At 44.9% G+C, this 17,509-nt stretch overlaps 1 protein-coding gene across 1 annotated transcript in view; it reads left to right on the forward strand.

Moving 5' to 3' along the window:
- Positions 1–2,195: 2,195 nt before the first annotated feature.
- Positions 2,196–17,509, forward strand: part of LOC309445961 (peroxidasin homolog) — a gene marked incomplete at its 5' end in the record, with an annotated part of 43,025 nt that continues 27,711 nt past the window's right edge. Inside the window, 2 exons of the mRNA XM_082065279.1 lie at positions 2,196–2,359; positions 10,923–10,994. Coding sequence (XP_081921405.1) covers positions 2,196–2,359; positions 10,923–10,994 — 236 coding nt within the window. The remainder of the gene's footprint in view (positions 2,360–10,922; positions 10,995–17,509) is intronic.

A 17,509-nucleotide genomic window follows, 5' to 3' on the forward strand; every position in this document is an offset into this window, starting at 1 on the left:
AGAGAAGAATATTTTGGCTTCAGCTGTAATAGGAAACTTATCATAGCAAATACAGCTGTTGCTAATTAAATGTATCCATTAACCTTTATTCCACAAGATAATTGCCTGTAGTCTGTGTTTCTTCCTGTCATTTTTGTGTATGATAGATCTCCTTTTACGGCTATAACAGGAGACTAGCTCAGTGTTCATGTTTTCCTTCACATGATGCTTGCTGAAAAAAAAAAATCCTTTTCTGCTTTGGAAAACTATGGATGTGTCATACAAATAGCATCAAGTAAATTAAATTTGTCAGATAATGTTTATGTTCATAGTATAATGTACAACATCACAGTTCCCTGGGAAGCAGAGCTCCTCAGGGGATGTATCCCAGTGAAATCTTTCTCCTGGGGCAGAAATGATGGTTAAAAATAAAGAAGTGGGGGGGGAGGGAAAAGCCCCATTTGATAAGCAACCCCAACTTCTTGCGTTCTACTGGTGTGAAAAAGTCTGTCGGGCAGAGGCTGGAAATGCCGAAGTTCAGGACACAAGTGTTACCTTTCATTCCTGGTGCTTGGGAGTTCACTTTTACTTCTTGTTCAGAGCTGCACGCTCCTTTTTAAACAGTTTGTCATGGCGGTAGAAAATCAACAGGTAATTGAGCCTCTTAGAACATGTTTTTGTCAGAAAGGGCCGAGTGGCCACTAGAGGACACTCTGCTCTAAACCATCAGTTGGGTCCACAGGGGAGCGGGGAGGAGCTGAGGGAACTTGCTGAGATTTCAGAGCCACGTCAGGGCAAACAAACAGCAGGTCACCTGAGGACCAGACGCAGAAAACCCGCAGTAAGATCTCCTTTTATATCTGGGAAAAAACGTAACTTTTACCATGTAGCGCATGGAATTTGTAAGTTGAAACCCCCCAAACCCAACACTCTCCCCAAATGCTCAAGTGACAAAGAATCTGAAGGGAGAACTTGGGAGGTTTAAATGTCACTCTTGTTAAATACTATTTTGTCATGTTAATTCTATTGCAGTTTACAGGTTAAAGCAAATGTGCAGTTTGGTGGGAAACTTTCCTTTGATCATCCAGGTAATGTGGGATGCGGCCGTGTTTGAAATTCCTCAAGCACTTTTATATCCCAATGAGCATTAGTGCGTCATGCACATGCTAAGCCCACACTTTTAGGATACTGTATAGTGATAACCTAAAACAAACTGGTTTCACTCTAAGTGTGGGTGGTTTGTTTGTTTGAACAATAAAAGGTGATTAATTCTACTGGAAACAAGTCCTCCCTTTTGCATCTCAATTTTAGCATCCAATGGGGGAGAAAGAAACTGAGGTCTGCATTTCCTACAGGTCAAACTCAGTCGATTTCATTGGAGTTTTTTCCCCTCTCCACTGCTCAGTTGCCTTTAATTTCTCTCAAATCCTGACCTACTTCCAAATGACGTCCTTGTTGAAAGAAATGACACCAGCCAAAGGTCTTTGAAGTGAATCAGCTTTTACTCTGCATAAGACACTTTACAGAATGCTTTCTATCAGATGTGGGCGGTTTTGTTTGTTTATGGTTTTCTTTAAATATTATTTATTTGCAGGTTATTTATCTCTGTTGGCGATCTCCCTTTTAAAATCACCTCTCTAGGATTCCACTCTCATGTCAATGGTTGGAAATGTATTTTTGCTGGATGTTGTAACTACATGTAATAAGAGACAGACTCTATCTTAAAAATCTTACTGCCTGATACACTTGACAGGCGGTTAGATAAGGTACTATCAGTTTGCAGAGACTGTGCTGAGCCAAAAATTTTGGCTTAAAAAACTTGACCCTGGGCCGTCTGCCCTGGGAGCACGAGGTCATTTTTTGGTCATTGTCCACAGAGGCGCATCCTGCAAAATGCTTTCAGAGAAACGCCCGAGGAGAAGGTGAGGAGTTAACTGGCTGCTCAGAAAAAAGAAACAAGGCAAAAATAAATCACAAACGAAGAGTTTCTCTTTCAGCACCACAATTAAAGAGGGGTGGGAACAGTCTGATCTTCAGTGATGTACATAATGGCAGGGGAGGGTGGGCGGTTGGACTGTCAAACTGCCTTAATTTAATTGCAAACACATGCTGATGAGTCCCCTCCTCCTGGACCTCAGGGCTGGGAAACTTTTTCTTTCCTTGTCAGCTCCCTGCAGTTCAGAATTGAGGCAAATGCACTCCAGCAAACACCAGCCATGCTCACGAAACCCGCAGCTCTCCCAGGCTTTTTGTGTTTTCTCCTCCTGCCCAGTTTCTCCTGCTCCTGCCCCAGTCGCTGCCTGTGCTTCAGGACCACAGTGCGATGCATGCATCTGATGCTGGAAACCATCCCCGATATCCCGCCCCAGACAAACATACTGTGAGTAACAACTTCATTTTACTGCCTTCTCACCTGCTTGGGTTTAGAAAGAAAAAACCAAGGCAGAAGTTTTTATCCTCCTTTTTTTCTGCAGAACTCTCTGCATCACAGACCGTTTCATGCTTTTAAACCATGAAACAGAAACGGCTTCTTTTGGCATCGGCTAACTGTTAACAGGGTAGTCAAGGGAATTGAAAAAATTAATAAGAATAATGCCAGGGCGGTCACTGGAAGCCAGTTTGGGAGAATCTAAGGTCACGAATGTTAAGCTGAGCTTATAGAAAGGTGCTTTTCTAATTAAATACAACCCTCTTTCTTTGCTAGACTTCTAAGTCCTGGTTTTCCAGTTTCTGTCTGAACTATGCAAGCCAAACTAAAGGCTTATTTGGAAAGCAATAATTGTGTCAGCTCCCAAATTCCTTGAGAAATAAAGTACCTGTTGCAGAGGGCGCTGAGTCCATTTGAACAGAGGAAGTGGAGGAGAAGGGCAGGTAACGCTTGGAGACTCCTGGGCAGCTCTTTCTGATCCAGAAGAGCAATTCACTGTGATTCTGAAGTAGTTAATCCTCAACTTAAAGGTGGATTTAAGATGCAGTGACAAAATACTTCCCTTTGTGCTACTCTTAGCTGATCCCTTGGTTTGAAAGACCTTTCTTTGTAAAGAATAGGAAAGACTTGTCAAAAATTTCTCTCTATGCTCATTCTCTTCAAACTGCTGCCGACTTGTAAAACTTTTTCAACGCTAGTTTGAGAAGTTTTTCTTTGTGCCTGTAATGAATTTGGTCTCAGCCCGAACATCTAAACGAGCATTTCTCCTGCAAGTATCTCGCTGCTATTGCTGGTGCAGTTTCTCTGCTGGCAGCCAGAGGCACTTGGTGTGGGCAGGATGCCGGCGTTTGAATCGCTGCCACCCACATGTGCTTTGGTGGAGGGAAACCACAGAGGTTCTGGTATTAGTGGCACACAGGGAAATGTCTACACTTGCTACAGCTGCCAAAAATACCCTGTTGGGGAAACTGTTTGCAGCTGGGCTGCTTGGGAGTCACCCTGACATGGGGCAGGTCAGAATCTGGACTGGTTACTCTGCAGTGTGGAACTGGTCAGTGCAAACCGAGTAGTGATTATCTGCTCCACAGCAACTTGCAGGGGCTGACTCTCCAAACTTTTTCCCCCTCATTCCCCTGCATCTTGAAATATTAAAATATTTTAAATACCCATACACTGCTTGATTTTAGCAAAATAAATAGTTTCTCCTTGTTTTAATGTGGCTTTTTATTGGGGAAAAAGTTTGTTTCATTGCTGAACTGGGATATTTCTAGACTTGGTAAAGCTTAATTTCTGTTCTGTTGGAAAGGAGACAACATTTACTGCTGTACTGGACAGCCTGAGCGTGTTACTGGTAGAGATTTTTCGAGTGCTGTGGTCACCGCCTGTTTTTCAGCACTGGAATATGGTGTATTTCTCAATGCCCTCTGGAAACAGCACAGGTCGGGAGGCTTTGTGTGGTGTGCGGCAAGTGAAAATCCTGACTTTCTGGCCATCTTGAAGATCTAATGTATGTAAATGCATTTGCCAGCTAGCATCCCATTGTATCTGTTACAAATAGCATTTGAATAATTAAACTTTTTAAACTGTGAAAGATCAAAGAATGCTTCTTAACCAAGCCGCTGACTACTCCAGCTTTTTGGTATGTTAATCTTTCTCCTGGGAAGACCCTTGTGTCAGAGAGAACATGCAGAATTCTAGCAAGAATAATCTTGGTCGTGGCATTGTTCTGAGTAGAAAATGTGGGATGGTGATATTTTCCACATTTGCACTTTGGTACGAACAAGACCTGTGAGTGCAGATACAAACCGCGATCCCGGGCTCCAGCTCGGTTCCCTCACCGAATAGCTGCAGTTTCCAGATGGAGTTTGCTTTGAAGTTGGGGGTTTGGGACTTTGTGACCCCCGGGACTCTGTGCCACCCTCTCCCCCAACCCTGGAGGAGCGGGGAGCTCTCCTGTCCAGCACACGCTGTGCTGCAACCAGCCCCGTTGGCAGCTGGTCCCCCCGGCGCTGTCGCCAGCTGGCGGTAACGTAGCGCAGCCCATAGCCCTTCTCCGAGCGATGCTGGGATTGGCATGGAACCAGTTCCAGGATTGATGAGCTGTTACTGGCACCTCTTTGGTCACCATTTCCCTCCTCCCTTCCCAATCCCAGCTGGGTGCAGCTGAGGATCTGGCCCAGTGTCTGGTTTTAGCAATAGACTATTTATCTCTGGTAATGAAGTCTGTTTGTTTTATCCCGAGCAGAGAATAGGATGGCAGGAATGGCTACACGTGTACAGATAAGTAAGCTATAAAAATTCATGGTGTATAACTGCAAACGTATTTTGGCTGCTGTCTGTTCAACTGGAACATGATTATCCAGATGTGATCTGCTGGTTACCACTGGGATTCAAGCAGTTCTTTTTGCCAGCAGCCCAAAGAAGAGAACAGCTGCGGAACATACACTCAGAAAATTTCAATAGGTCTTTAACCTTCTAAGCCATTAGTTCTGCAGTGTGACATTTAAAACAATAAACTTTGAAATGTGTGGGCATGAGTAGAAGGAACCCATGGAAAGAAGTTCCCCTCTGGCTGGCAGCGAATGGATTGCAATCCAGTTATCCACGGGTGATTCTCCCTTCTGCATTATGCATAGCACTTAATGAATGAGCTCGTCCAGAGAAACGCAGCCGAGGGCACAGGCGAAGGCGGGCGCAGTCGCTGGGGTCGGAACGCGTCGCTGGCATGAACCGAACGTGACCCAGTTGTTCACAGACCTGGTTGCTAATTGGGCAGTGTGAGCACCGCCAGCTTCACAAGTTTCATTTCCCGTCATTGTGGTGCTGCTGCTTTGGTGGCCGCTCGGTTCTTTTCTTCCTCCCGTGGGTCATTGGAAGGCTGTAGTAGGACAGGGTGTAGCTCTTAAGGGGCATAGTCTTGAGAAGGAACTTTACACATTTGCTGGGGAAAGGCTGATTGAGCAAATGAGTTCTTGGAAATGCTGCTCCCTTTGTGGTCTCTGTCCTGTGCTGTGGGTTGAAGAAGGGATTACTCATTTCCTCTGCGTGTGATAGTCTCACACACAGCCATTAAACACACACCCACGCGTTCTGGACATACCAGGTGTGATCTCTTGCTGTCTTCTTTCACTCTACTATTTTATCTTCATTAAACCTTTTAGAGGTGACCAAAGTCTTCTGTGTATAGATTTCCCTTCATTGGAAGGAAAATGGGAAGGGAAAGTATTGAAAACATATTTTCCTTCCTAGAAACATTGCAGAATCTTTTGGTGACAATATCCAAAGTCTTGGGATTGTAGCTCCTTGAAGTGTTTAGAAATGCTGCTTTTACTGAGCTTCACAGTGTTTCATCAGCTGGTTCCCTCTTGAGTATTTGCGTTTTCATTGACCTTGCCATGTCCTTCTCCCCATAGGCGTACCAGGGTTTTTTCCTGTGCCCTTTAATGAGAAGTCAGTATCTTTTGGTGAAATAATGTGTGTATTCTGGGTAAAGACTTAAATGTTCATGTTCTTAAAAAAGAAAAAAGTTGACACCTGTGCTACATGAGACTTGATATTAATGAGTGCCCCAGCAGTGTGTTTTTGCTGACGTGTTGCTGCTGCTGCTTGGACTCTTCATGCTCCAAAGTTTTCTTTTACTCCTCAGATGTGTTTGTGGCAGCTGAAATCTTCAAAAGCTGTTTTCGGGAATGCCTGTGGTAATTCCTTAATTAAAATCTAGTGTGCCCATCCCCAAAACTTCAAAACATAAGCAGCGTGGCAGTGCAGCCGCCTGTTCGGCAGCATCTGCATCTGCTCGCCCTTCGGTGTTTCAACCACAATCGTATAATCTCATTTATTAGTCTTTTCATGCCGAACATTTTTTCCTTCCTCTTCGCTCTTTGAACAGTCAAATCTTGATGTCTTAAGCTGATACACTCCAAAATAGCCAGGACTTGGAAAAAAACCCGTCCCTGAGCTCCCCTGCGGTCTCATCTGTCTGGCAGTGATGGCAACGCTCTGCTGTCCATGTAAGGGCTGGGAGATGACAGCTGTCGTTTATTAAAGCCATTTGGGGACTCGTGTGTGAGAGGGACATTCCTGAGCTGGGGAGCTGATGACAGTGAGCCTGGAAGACACTATTTCCATCTCAGCAAGGCTGTTTTCCCTTCCTGCCGGGACCAGAGCTGTTTGGCATGACAGGAGAACCTGACCGTGATGCTCTGTGGATGAGTAAGAGAAATGAGCATCGTCTCGATAGATGTTATAGCTCTTCTTATATATTGGAAGTTTGACTTAAAAATTGCATTTCAGATGTCTTTCACATCCTGCCTTCCCCAGGAAACGCTGGAAGAAACCTTAGTGTCTTATCTCTTTTTGTAGAACAACCTTTACTCTCTTTCTTTGTTCATAATGGTTGGGTGGCTGCCACTTACTCAACCAGTTCTGGGTGAAACAGTCCAAAACCATCAGCATCATTACTGTGCACAATGTTTTTAGCACAAAAGATGCTCCGATGAAACAAACCCAATAATTTCTTTGGAACTGCAGTAAAATACCCCTTGTAGCTAATTATCTGCTTAGTTAACATAGTAATACATGATTCTGTAAAAGCCTAAATAGATTAAACAGCAATGGAAGTTTCTTGTTAAAGCAGTTGATTGCTTTATATGCTAATCACTGTTAATTATTTAACACAATGCTTTCAGGAATGATTGTTCCGATAGCAGCTGAGAGGATCAGAAAGATTTAATTGTCACTCTATAAAAACCTGTTTCCCCAGCCATTTGCAAATTCTGGCATTCTGGGACAGCCTCTGCGATGGGGTTAAGAGTTCCCAGAGGCAGCAAAGGTGAGTTATTTCAATAGCACATCCTGGATTGTTTGCATATTCCAGCCCAGTTTCCTGTCAGAACTGTGGTGCTTTGGGTTTGGTGAGATTTTCTCCAAACTGTATATGATGGTAGACAAGGATCTGGGCTCCTGTAGCAGCAGCTTTCCCTTGTGGAACAGTATCTTGTAATCCTGGACTGCTGGCCTTGAAAACATGGGGAAGGGTTAAATCACAAGGGATATATTTTATTTTGATTTTTTCCCCCCATTTTGCAAATTCTAAGGTTGGAAGAAGCCGGAGGAGCGGGGCAGCCCGGCTGCCGGTGCACACAGCAGCTGCACGGGCTGGGGTGGGAGAAGCTGTGTGGTGGGTCCCCGTAGAAAATCACTCTTGTTCCTGAAAAGAAATGCAAAGTTTCCAGAATGAGTGCCCTGGGAATAGAGAGAAACAAGTGTCAGAGAGGACAAACTCTGCAGGGAATGTTCTCAATCCAATACACGCAAGGCAGGAATTCCCCTGTGCCGCCCTACGTGGAATTTGTTACCAGCTCAGCTTCAGGCCAAGGCAAGGGCTGGCATGAAGTGCTGGGGATGAGCCAAAGTCAATTTTTGTTTTATTTTTTTAAATGCATGAGTAAGGAGGAAGGTGTGTGTTCCTCTGAGCCTCCAGGGATTTTGCTGTACTTTTTTACCGCTTTCTGGGATACAGGGAATGAAATAGTCCAGCCCTTCTGCCTCCAGGGCTACCTAAACCATATTGTGGTTAATGTCTGTCTCAGCTGCAGTACACCTGAGTGTTTTATTAGCATTGCTGTTTAAGGTATTTTTTTTTAAATGCAGAATCTGCAGTTTTAGTCAGCGACAATTTGCCCAATTCTATTTTTAGCCATGTTCCGACATAGTTATTCTATCTATGGCTAAATAAGCCATTTCAGTTCTTTTCATTGCCATGTTTTCCAGACTTCAGATCATTCCCGTTGCTTTCCCCTGGATTCTCTCCAGTTAATTCCCATCATTTCTTGAAATGAAGTGCTCAGGGCAGACACGTGCTGTTTCAGCTGCCCTTTGTGTCTGTGCGGAAAGCTGCCGCCTTTGTGTGATGGAGAGCAAAGCAGAGAGTAAGCTTTCCAAAGGAGTGCGAGACAGCTGAGTTCCAAGCCAGGGGTCTGGGGACTCATTGTAAGGTCTTATCTGGAAAAGAAAATGGAAGGAAAATCACAATTTTTCATTAAAATAATAGGCTAAATTTTACAATGTGCTCCTTGGGGGTGGTGGAGGGAAAACGTTCCTGCGTGAAACCAGAGCCCCGTTGCTGTCTCAGCAGTGGCAGGAGGCATCTCCACCCAGCTCTCCATCCATGTGCTTCTTGGCAGCAGGAGCGTCACTCAGAGATGTGACAGCCAGGGGACCTCTCTGAGTGACTGGGGTCACTCCTGCCCGGCTCAGTCACCTGTGGTTCTGGGTTTTGCTTTTGGTTTCAGCTGTGAAAGCTTACAAGGGGCAATGGGTACAAACTGGAACACAGGAGGTTCCACTTAAATATGAGAAGAAACTTCCTCATGGTGAGGGTGGCAGAGCCTGGCCCAGGCTGCCCAGGGGGGTTGTGGAGTCTCCTTCTCTGCAGACATTCCAACCCGCCAGGACACCTTCCTGTGTAACCTCATTTGGGTGTTCCTGCTCTGGTGGGGGGACTGGACTGGATGAGCTTTCGAGGTCCCTTCCAACCCCTGACATTCTGTGATATTCTTACGTGCGAATGCTGGGAATTGAAAGATTGCAGTTGTCTTTGTTCATTAAAATAGTGGTATTTTACACTTCACTGCCTGCTTCCCGCTGCCTTCCATGAGCATCAACAGCTTCAGCCCTGACCCATGTGTATTTCTTCCATTTATTTGTAACGTTTGCTATTAACTGTACCCACTGCCTGGACTAATTGCACAGCTCTCTACAGGCCCCGGGGCAGGCAGAGTTGGTGTCTGTGTGTTACAGTATATAAATCAAGTTTGTGTTTCTTCAGCTTTTTTCATGGCCTGGTCTTTCCTCATTTCATTTAATGAGGCTGTGGACACTAGTCAGCACATTGTACTATCACTTGTGCCAATGCTTAATTGTATTTGGCTTTACGGTGTCAACCATTGCCTTGAAAAGTCCATACAGATATCCTCAAATTCACATCATCAGAGGGAGAGACATGTAACACCTTCCAACGACAAGAGCAAAAAACACACTTTGAAGCAATGCAGGTAGAGCCAAACACACCAGAAAGTATCAAAGGTAAAGTCGCTGTTAAAAACTGCAGTTCCAAAGGGTGATCCTTCGGGACTGCAGTTTGCAGTGGATGAATAGTGCTTGGAAATTACAATTCAAACACTTTTTTTTTTTTTTTTAAACATTGAAGCTGTATTCCTTCCTGCCCTCTCACTCTGCCTAAAAAGTAAGAAAACTCAGTGGGAACTTTTTAACATAACTAGCTTTGCAAACTGTTAAGCTAAAGAAACGTTACATCTTGAAATCGGCTTTACTTACTGTACTGTTTTCGAGCTCAAAGATGTTTCAGCCCCTGTGGATACTCACTGTCGGTTTGAGTTCACAGCCACCTGCAATCAATGCACCTCTTTCTATTCTTCATTTTGTAAAGGCCACTGTTCTTGTTGGTGCCTGCTCTAAAAATAAGTGCTGAACTTGTAGCTATTTGTAGTAGTTTTGTTTTAAACTCTGCCTCCAATTTCTCTGTAACTTACCACCAGAACGATGGGCAATTCAGCATGTTCGTGTCTTTTTGTGCCTCTTAAAGCCTTAAAAGGCTGCCTTAAAATCAAGAAATAGCTGCGTATTCTCTAAAAGTGATAGATCAGGCAGTTTAGGATTAATAATAATAAAAAAAAGAAACTTCATTGTTGAGCTTTGGATAGAAACTATCAGCAAAAGATACGTCAGTCTTTTGTGTTTTGTTGTAATACACCGATCGTGGAAGGTGCCAAATCAATGCACATTCCCTATAGAAGTGTTTCTACTTGGTTAACCAAGTTAAACCACTTAGCTCTTATTTTATTATCTCATTAGGAATCAAAGCCCCTTGTTTTAGGGCTCCAAGTCGATGTAGTTACATGGACAGCCCCTGAAAATTGCCAGAATCCCCTGGACTCCACTAATTCTAATTGAAGTTGGCACAAATTTGAAATGCAGGCAGCGATAAGCTGTTCTGAGTCTTGGAGCATTGCAGAGCACAACGTGAAATGCTTATTATATGAGGTTATTTAATCAGATTTAACCATTTTAGGGCAAAGGTAATTTTGCTAGGGAGTTAAAAAATGGGTCCGTGTGACGGCGTGCATTCCTCTGCAAATCAGTATGAGATGCAAGCGTAATTGCACATGAACTTGGGGCACTGAGCAGCAGACATTGCCCTGTGTTCATGGAAATAATCACTTGAGGCCTTTCAGTCTTTGGTTTTCTATGAAATGAAAATGAATTTTGTAAGTGTAGGCCTGTCTCTGCAGACACAAGCAGACCCTGGTCACTGTCCCCGCTCCTTCTCCACCCCCTTCCCTGCTCTTTGGCTGCATTTCTCCAGTTCATGCAGGACGGACTCCCCCAGCAGCCCAGCTCCCTTCCTCCTGTGGTGATGCTGATTGCTATATAAATTTATACAAATATAAATTGCTCATATCACGAGTGCACTGATTGTATTTTCCACTTTCAGAGATTTACGTTTCAACCACATCAAGGAGATACAACCTGGAGCCTTCAGGAGACTGAAGAACCTCAACACGCTGTAAGTTCCTCCTGCAGTGAGGATATCCGTTTATTACTTATGTCAGTACTAGTCCCCATAATGGCTTAAAGGTGGCCTTGGGCTTTTAATTATTTCAGCCAAGGTGTGCATATCCAGCTAAAGCTTTAAAACCCTCTCTGTTGTACCCTGGATCGTGTTTCTTACCCTTTTACATTAAATTTGCAATTTAATAACTTTCGTTTTGGCAATTAAAAGTCCTGTCACTGCTCAAGGCTGTTTCAGCATGTGTGGCTTTAGAGCAGCCTGTAAAGACAGTTCTGGCCCCAGATCAAGACAGCAGAGGGATGCATTAAAATCTTCCTTTCCACATTAGTTGCTTGACATGACTTTGACTCAAGTGAGAGGGCATCCTTCCAAATGCTGTCTTGCCACTCTGCCTTGCCCTGGAATAAATGTTTACACCTGCCCTACTACAGATAGCAGCAGCAGTAGAAGGTGATGCTGTATGTTTTGTGAGCCAGCCGGAGCAGGCACGCTCATGTTGGTATGAAATACAGCTCTACTAATGAGTTTCTCACTCTACTCAAAGCAAACAGTGGGAGCCTTTACTGCATGTTTCCAACTGTAGGGCCGAGGGTTTGAGGATAGATATGAGCATATCTGCACCACGTGGCCAAGGAGCTGAAAACAAACAGCTCCCAAATCAGAAACAGAAGCTGTGTCAGCTCGGTGCTGTGCTGGATGTAATTGGCCTGTTGAGACTCAGATGTGATTATTTGAGCTGTAACATGGTGCTAACAGCTCTAAGATTTCCAGGTCCAAGCTCAAACCTCTGCAAGGCAAACCAATTAGCTTGGGAGCCTGCACGTGCTCAGATTTCCTGGGTTTATACATTCACAGACCCAAACGGCAAGAGAAATTCCAGATTGTTTTTTTTCTGTGTGGCCTTGAGAGATCTGAAGACCCTGATCCTGTAAAGATGACAGTGCTGAAGGGCAAGAAACCTGGGCAATGAGGAGTTCAGTCAAGTGCAAGAAGTTGTAGGAAGAGTGGGAACCCAGCAGGACTGTATCGTAGAGCCCTGTTCAATAGCTGTCTTTTAAAAATCAACATTTGCTAAAGATTGTCCCACTGCGTGTGGGGGAATAATTGGCCAAACCCTGACTTGCAGAATCGTTCCAAGTACCCTGGTTGTGACCCAGGTCTCTGCTCATAGCACTTGTGGCCAACAAGTACACTGGCAGAAGACTTTATTTGCAATGATCTGTTCATGCAGCAAATGAGAACAGCCTGTGTTAGTCTCTCAAACAGCACCATGCGGTACTGAATTACCAAAAATAATAGAGAGAAAGGGTGCTTTGGATGGATTTCTGTCGTTTGAGATAGTTGCATTTATCACCCTGTCTGAGCCTAAAATATCTAGAGAGAAAATAAGAGTGTGATTCCGTAGGGTTTTACCTGATCACAAAGCTCTGTTGAGGCATCCTGGTCTCCAGACCAGCTCTCTGAGCCCTGGAGCTCTCCTGAGTCGCCAGAGGAAACCATTCCAGATGATGTCAGCCCTGGGAGATGCAGGCGGCTGTTTGGCAGCGGGCTCGGCAGCACCGCCAGGCTCGTTTCAGCCGAACCCTGGGGAAACTCGGCACGCTGGAGAGCCCTTCACATGAAGAGACACTCCACCCAACCTGCGGAGCTTTGTCAGAGATCCCAGTTCCTGCCGGTTTGAGATCCCAGTTCCTGCCGGTTTGAGATCCCAGTTCCTGCCCTGCCAGTGCCTGGTCTAGGCAGGTCCCCGTCAGCTGCAAGATTTCTGCCTATTGCCACTCTACTTAAAGCTAGATATAGATACACAGCCCAGCTGAGGTGGAAAGACCTGTCTCTCTGTAATACCTGTTTACGCTCCGTGAATTTGTTCAATTCTTTTTTATGTCTGTCTCCACACCCTCCTGGACAGGGAAACCAAGGACAGCAAATCCATGAACAGATACTAAAGGGAATAGGCATGAATGTACCTGCGACATCCCTAATCTTATGGTTATGGATGCTGGGCAATAAGAGGAAGGTGTTTTGCACAGGCAGTGGTCAGGCTGTCCTGCTTTCCCTAAATAGTGTTCTATGACCATTGTCAGATCTGAAATAATAGACCAGGTGGGGAAAAAAATGCAGCAATTTTATATTTGAATTCTGAATATAAAGTACTTTTTCAAGTGAAACCTTTCCATTTAGATAGTAATTCGTGTGCTTGGTTATATCTCCTGGTTTGACCAGCAAACTGCAAAAATCAGTTATCCTCCCACTGGCAGTAGTTAACTCCCATGGGTGAGGAGCTTGGTAACTGAATGAGAGAACCTAAAACCTCGCACTCCTAAAGCAAATTTCTCTCTAGGCACTTTGGTTTGTGCAATTGCTACATCAAAACTAACAAGAGCTGAAAAATTTACTGATGTTTCTTAGATGGTAAACTTTTGCCTGAGGACTCATATAGGTCTTCAAGTGATAAAGAGAATAAATCCTTTAAAATCCCTGGGAGACTTGCTGCGAAAGTTTGGCCAGAATATTTGAAGCAAGAGGTTTGGAGGACAGAGTAGCTCGGGTTCCATATGCAGAGCTCTGAGTGTGCAGCTTTTTGCCGTGGGACTTGAACAGAAGTCCCTAAAGCAGATAAATGATTTTCAAAGAGCCTTTTTCTACAGTGCTTGTGCCTGGCAGGGGAAGGGCAGGAGATTCTGGTGAAGTTTCTGTTCTGCATCACCTTTTGGGCAGGATGGCTGTGGTATATCCAAGTCTGACAGTTTATAAACCACCCTGATAAGGAAACCTTTGTGGCCTGGGTTGGGTGTGGGGAGGTGAGATGTGAGACTGACGGAAGAGGAGCCTGACGTGAATGTCCAGTGGGACTTTTCAACAGTTCAAACCTTCCCCTGCCTCTTTTCTCTCCCTGTTGTGGGGGATTTGATAAATTACAGAGCACTACTTTAAAATTAAAAGCAGGAGCCCTGTTTGTCAGTGGAAGAGATACAGTCACCACAGGTAATAATCAATTATCCTAAAGCCTGCACCATTTGGAGCTTGCTTGTTAACTGTCTGCAGTGTTACATTGGCGAAGTCCTCTTGGGCTGAAGGTCTTAGAATTTGCAAGGTTTCCTCATTATTTCCTATTGCCTCTTCTCAATCCCTGTGCAGATGTTGATGTCAGGATCTCCTTGGTGTATTTTGAAACTGTTAATATGCAGGGAGAGGGAGGGGGAAAAAATGCTTGTGTGCCATCCACAAAATACCCGCAGCTCCTCAACAGCTGTTCTGCTTGTTTGCCAACACCAGCCTCATCGCCAAACCCAACATGAGCTCACAGCAGGTGGGGGACTGTGGAAAAGAGAAAACACATTGTGAGCCCGTGGTGAGGCACAGAGTTTTATTGCTTTCCAGTCTTTGCTGCTTCAGGTCATCTTTGGGTGGGATGGATGACAACACCCTTGTGTGACCGTCCCCTTCCATGTCCCCCCTGCCGTATGGGCCCAAATGGGCCATTGCTGTATTTGCAAACCACGACCATCCCAGCCAAATAGTTGCTGCTACTTGGATCTCTCCAGCATCATCTGTAGAAATGTCCAGCTCTGGGACCAAAGCACTAATTCTGGACTTGCCCAGTAGGTATTTTGTTTTGCCCTAGAGAACTGGGCTTCTGTGGAGACCGCACGGTGGCACATGTTTCTGCCTGTGCCCTTGCCCTGTCAATATTGTTGCACATTTTATTTCTTTTTCTGCTCAGGTGAGAATAAAGGCAGTTCTGGGGAGCTCTGCAGCTCCTTTAGCTGCTGCTTGTGAAGGGTTCCAGGATGAAGGATGGGGGAACATGGAGCATCTGTCTTGAGCCCTCTAGTAGCTCTTGAGAGAACATGTTCTGTCAGCAAGGAGGGGATGTCAGAGCCTGCTTGGATCTCAGAGTAAAAGTTTCTCCCTCAGATATGGGAAATGCCTATTCCAGATCATCCTGTCAACAATGGAAAATGATGGCTGAATGTTAAAGTCACTTTTTCTCCCCCTTTAAATATACTACATGATGATTTCTGTTGATAGTGGGAGGAGAAAAATAGCTGTTATGTCACAACGGCTGTAGCATGTCGTTTGTCAAAAGGAAAGAGGAGATAGTTTGAGTCTGAATTCTGTACTGTCACATCATTTAATACGTTTTTGAAGACAGAAAATGACCTATTTAATGCAACTTAAGCCTGTGCTTGGCAGCCCAGAGAGAGGGTGGGGAAGGGAGAGGCAGTCAGGACATAAAATGTGAAGGAAACTCAATGTAAAATGTTCTCTTAGTGAATCTGGGCCAGATCTCGTGGTGCTTGTATATCTCAACTCTCCCAGAAGATTTTTTTCAGGAATAAAACCTGTGTGAATGAGTCCACCTACTCATTTGGAACCCAGTTCACCAGCTGGCAGGAAGGGGAATGCCACATCATTTTGCTATCTTTTGTTAAGCTCCAGGAAATGTACTTCTGATACTTTTAATTTAGTTTGTTTTGCTACAGGGTATGCTCCAGACATGCATCGATAATGATCTTTCCATCTTCCGTCTGCCAGAGCATTTGTTCCCAGCAGATCTCAGCTTTCAATCCCCTTTAACGTTAGCAGGGATTTGGGTGGTTTTGCTATTGATTGCAGCTGGGATCAATACCAAGGTCATGCCAGGACTCTGGGTGAGTTGCACAGGAGTCAAGGAGCAGACAGCTGTGCAGAAGCCATCTGAAGTCTTTCTAGGAGCCAGATGTGCTGATTTCTCTGAAAGCAGTGTTTTGGAGTATGTGGACTGTGAAGGACTTCATAAATTATCTCACTTTTGAGTTTTTTCCAGGACACATCCTATTACAATGGGGAATCCTGAGACAGGAAACAGAAATGGCTTCTTCCATACGCTTTTTAACCTCCAGTTGGGCAATGAACAAATTTTTAAGTATCAGACGATGAGATAAGAGGCCTGCGTACCACATGCCATCTGAACTTCCAGAATCTGTCTTGTCTGGCTTGGATCACTGATTACACCCCCTTGAACTGTCCTAAATAGCCAAGACAACAAAACAGACTAGGTTAATGCTTTTAAATAGCACCAAAACGCAGTCACACAGCATGTTGCATTTTGAAATCCCATCTGGACTTCATTCCTTGTCTAAAATCATTGCATTAAAGATGTCCGTGAAGGATTCCAGCCTGTTGTGGTGCGTGGGGCTGCTTGGGCTATTGGTGTGACCCTGTGTCAAGGACCTGGTTGTCATCTCTTGTTCCCTAAGAAACGAGCAGCCAATGCCGGTTGTGTAGCAGGGGATAGGTGCTCACATCCATGGGAGTGACGTCAGAGCTGGCACCTGTCTATCAGCCCATCTCGTGTCCTCAGAAGCGGGGCCAGGAATCAGATAATGGAGAATAAGCTGCTTTCCTTCTCCCCTGGCTGTGGATGAAAGCGAGCTGACGGAGGGCAGGGAAGGCAGCATGCATGGCTGGTGCCTGTGTTGTCTTTGTTCTGCGGGTAAATAGACAAAATCCCTCTCCCACACTGCTCTCAAGCAGTTATTTCCAGTCCTTGGGTGTTCAGTTGTCAAATAACTCTTTGGGTCGGTGTTCAGGGGCTGTATTTCCACTCAGCATATCTGACTGTCAAAGCAGCATCGTGTGTTCCAAGGACCTGACATCATTTTTGCATCCTTATGAGTGAATTTGGGTTGTTTAACCTCAGCCGTGTGTATCCTTGTTTCCAGCTGTGCTGAAACCTTCCAGCAATTTTCTGCCTTAACCTCTTTGGGCTGCTTGGCCACAGCCCTTGGCCACAGTTTGGTCCTGGCACCTGCATCCCTGGGAGCCGAGCAGCTAATCCAGAGGATGGACAAACCAAGGGCAGGGAGACTTTTCTCAAACCCTTATTGTTCTGACTTCCAAAAGTTTCTTTGCACTCAAGTTTCTCATGTGCTTTTTGGACCCTTGATGTAAAACTCAGCCTGAGAGCAAGGTATTGGAAAGCTGGTGTGACTCAGGTGCTTGGCAGTAGCTTGTAAAGCTATCACAACACGTGTGTGTTTCTGGCACCTTTTATCTTTGCATCCCTGAGGTGTTTGATTTTATCTGAATCTTCTTTTCCCACACATTTTCTTCCGTTTCTCCCCACCCCTTTGTCTTTTCTCTCCACCCTTTACCTGCACAAACTGTTCTTCCCAGGAAGGGACCTTTGCTGGCAGTGCCGGGGGCTTCCTGATGCACCATCTACACTGTTTTCTCCAACAAATGGGGGCAGAAGGTTGGGCTTTGCTGCCGGGAAAGTGCTCAACTGTCCTCTCACCTGCTGTCTGGTGGCAGATCATTTCTGAGGAGCACAGTCACCACAAAAAAGAGCTTGTAAAATAGAAAATGCACATCCAACACGTGTTGAATTTGACCCAATGTTCTAAGGTCTGGCTGCTTGCAGAGGGAGTAGCAGTTTTTTCTCCAACATAAGAAAGAACAAATCTTTGCAGTACATGGTCACAGCTCTCCTCTCCTTTTAGGAATTTTAAGAATAAGTGTAA

This window comes from Streptopelia decaocto (genome assembly GCF_964273445.1).
Source record: "Streptopelia decaocto genome assembly, chromosome: 14".
NCBI classification, from domain to species: Eukaryota; Metazoa; Chordata; class Aves; order Columbiformes; family Columbidae; genus Streptopelia; species Streptopelia decaocto.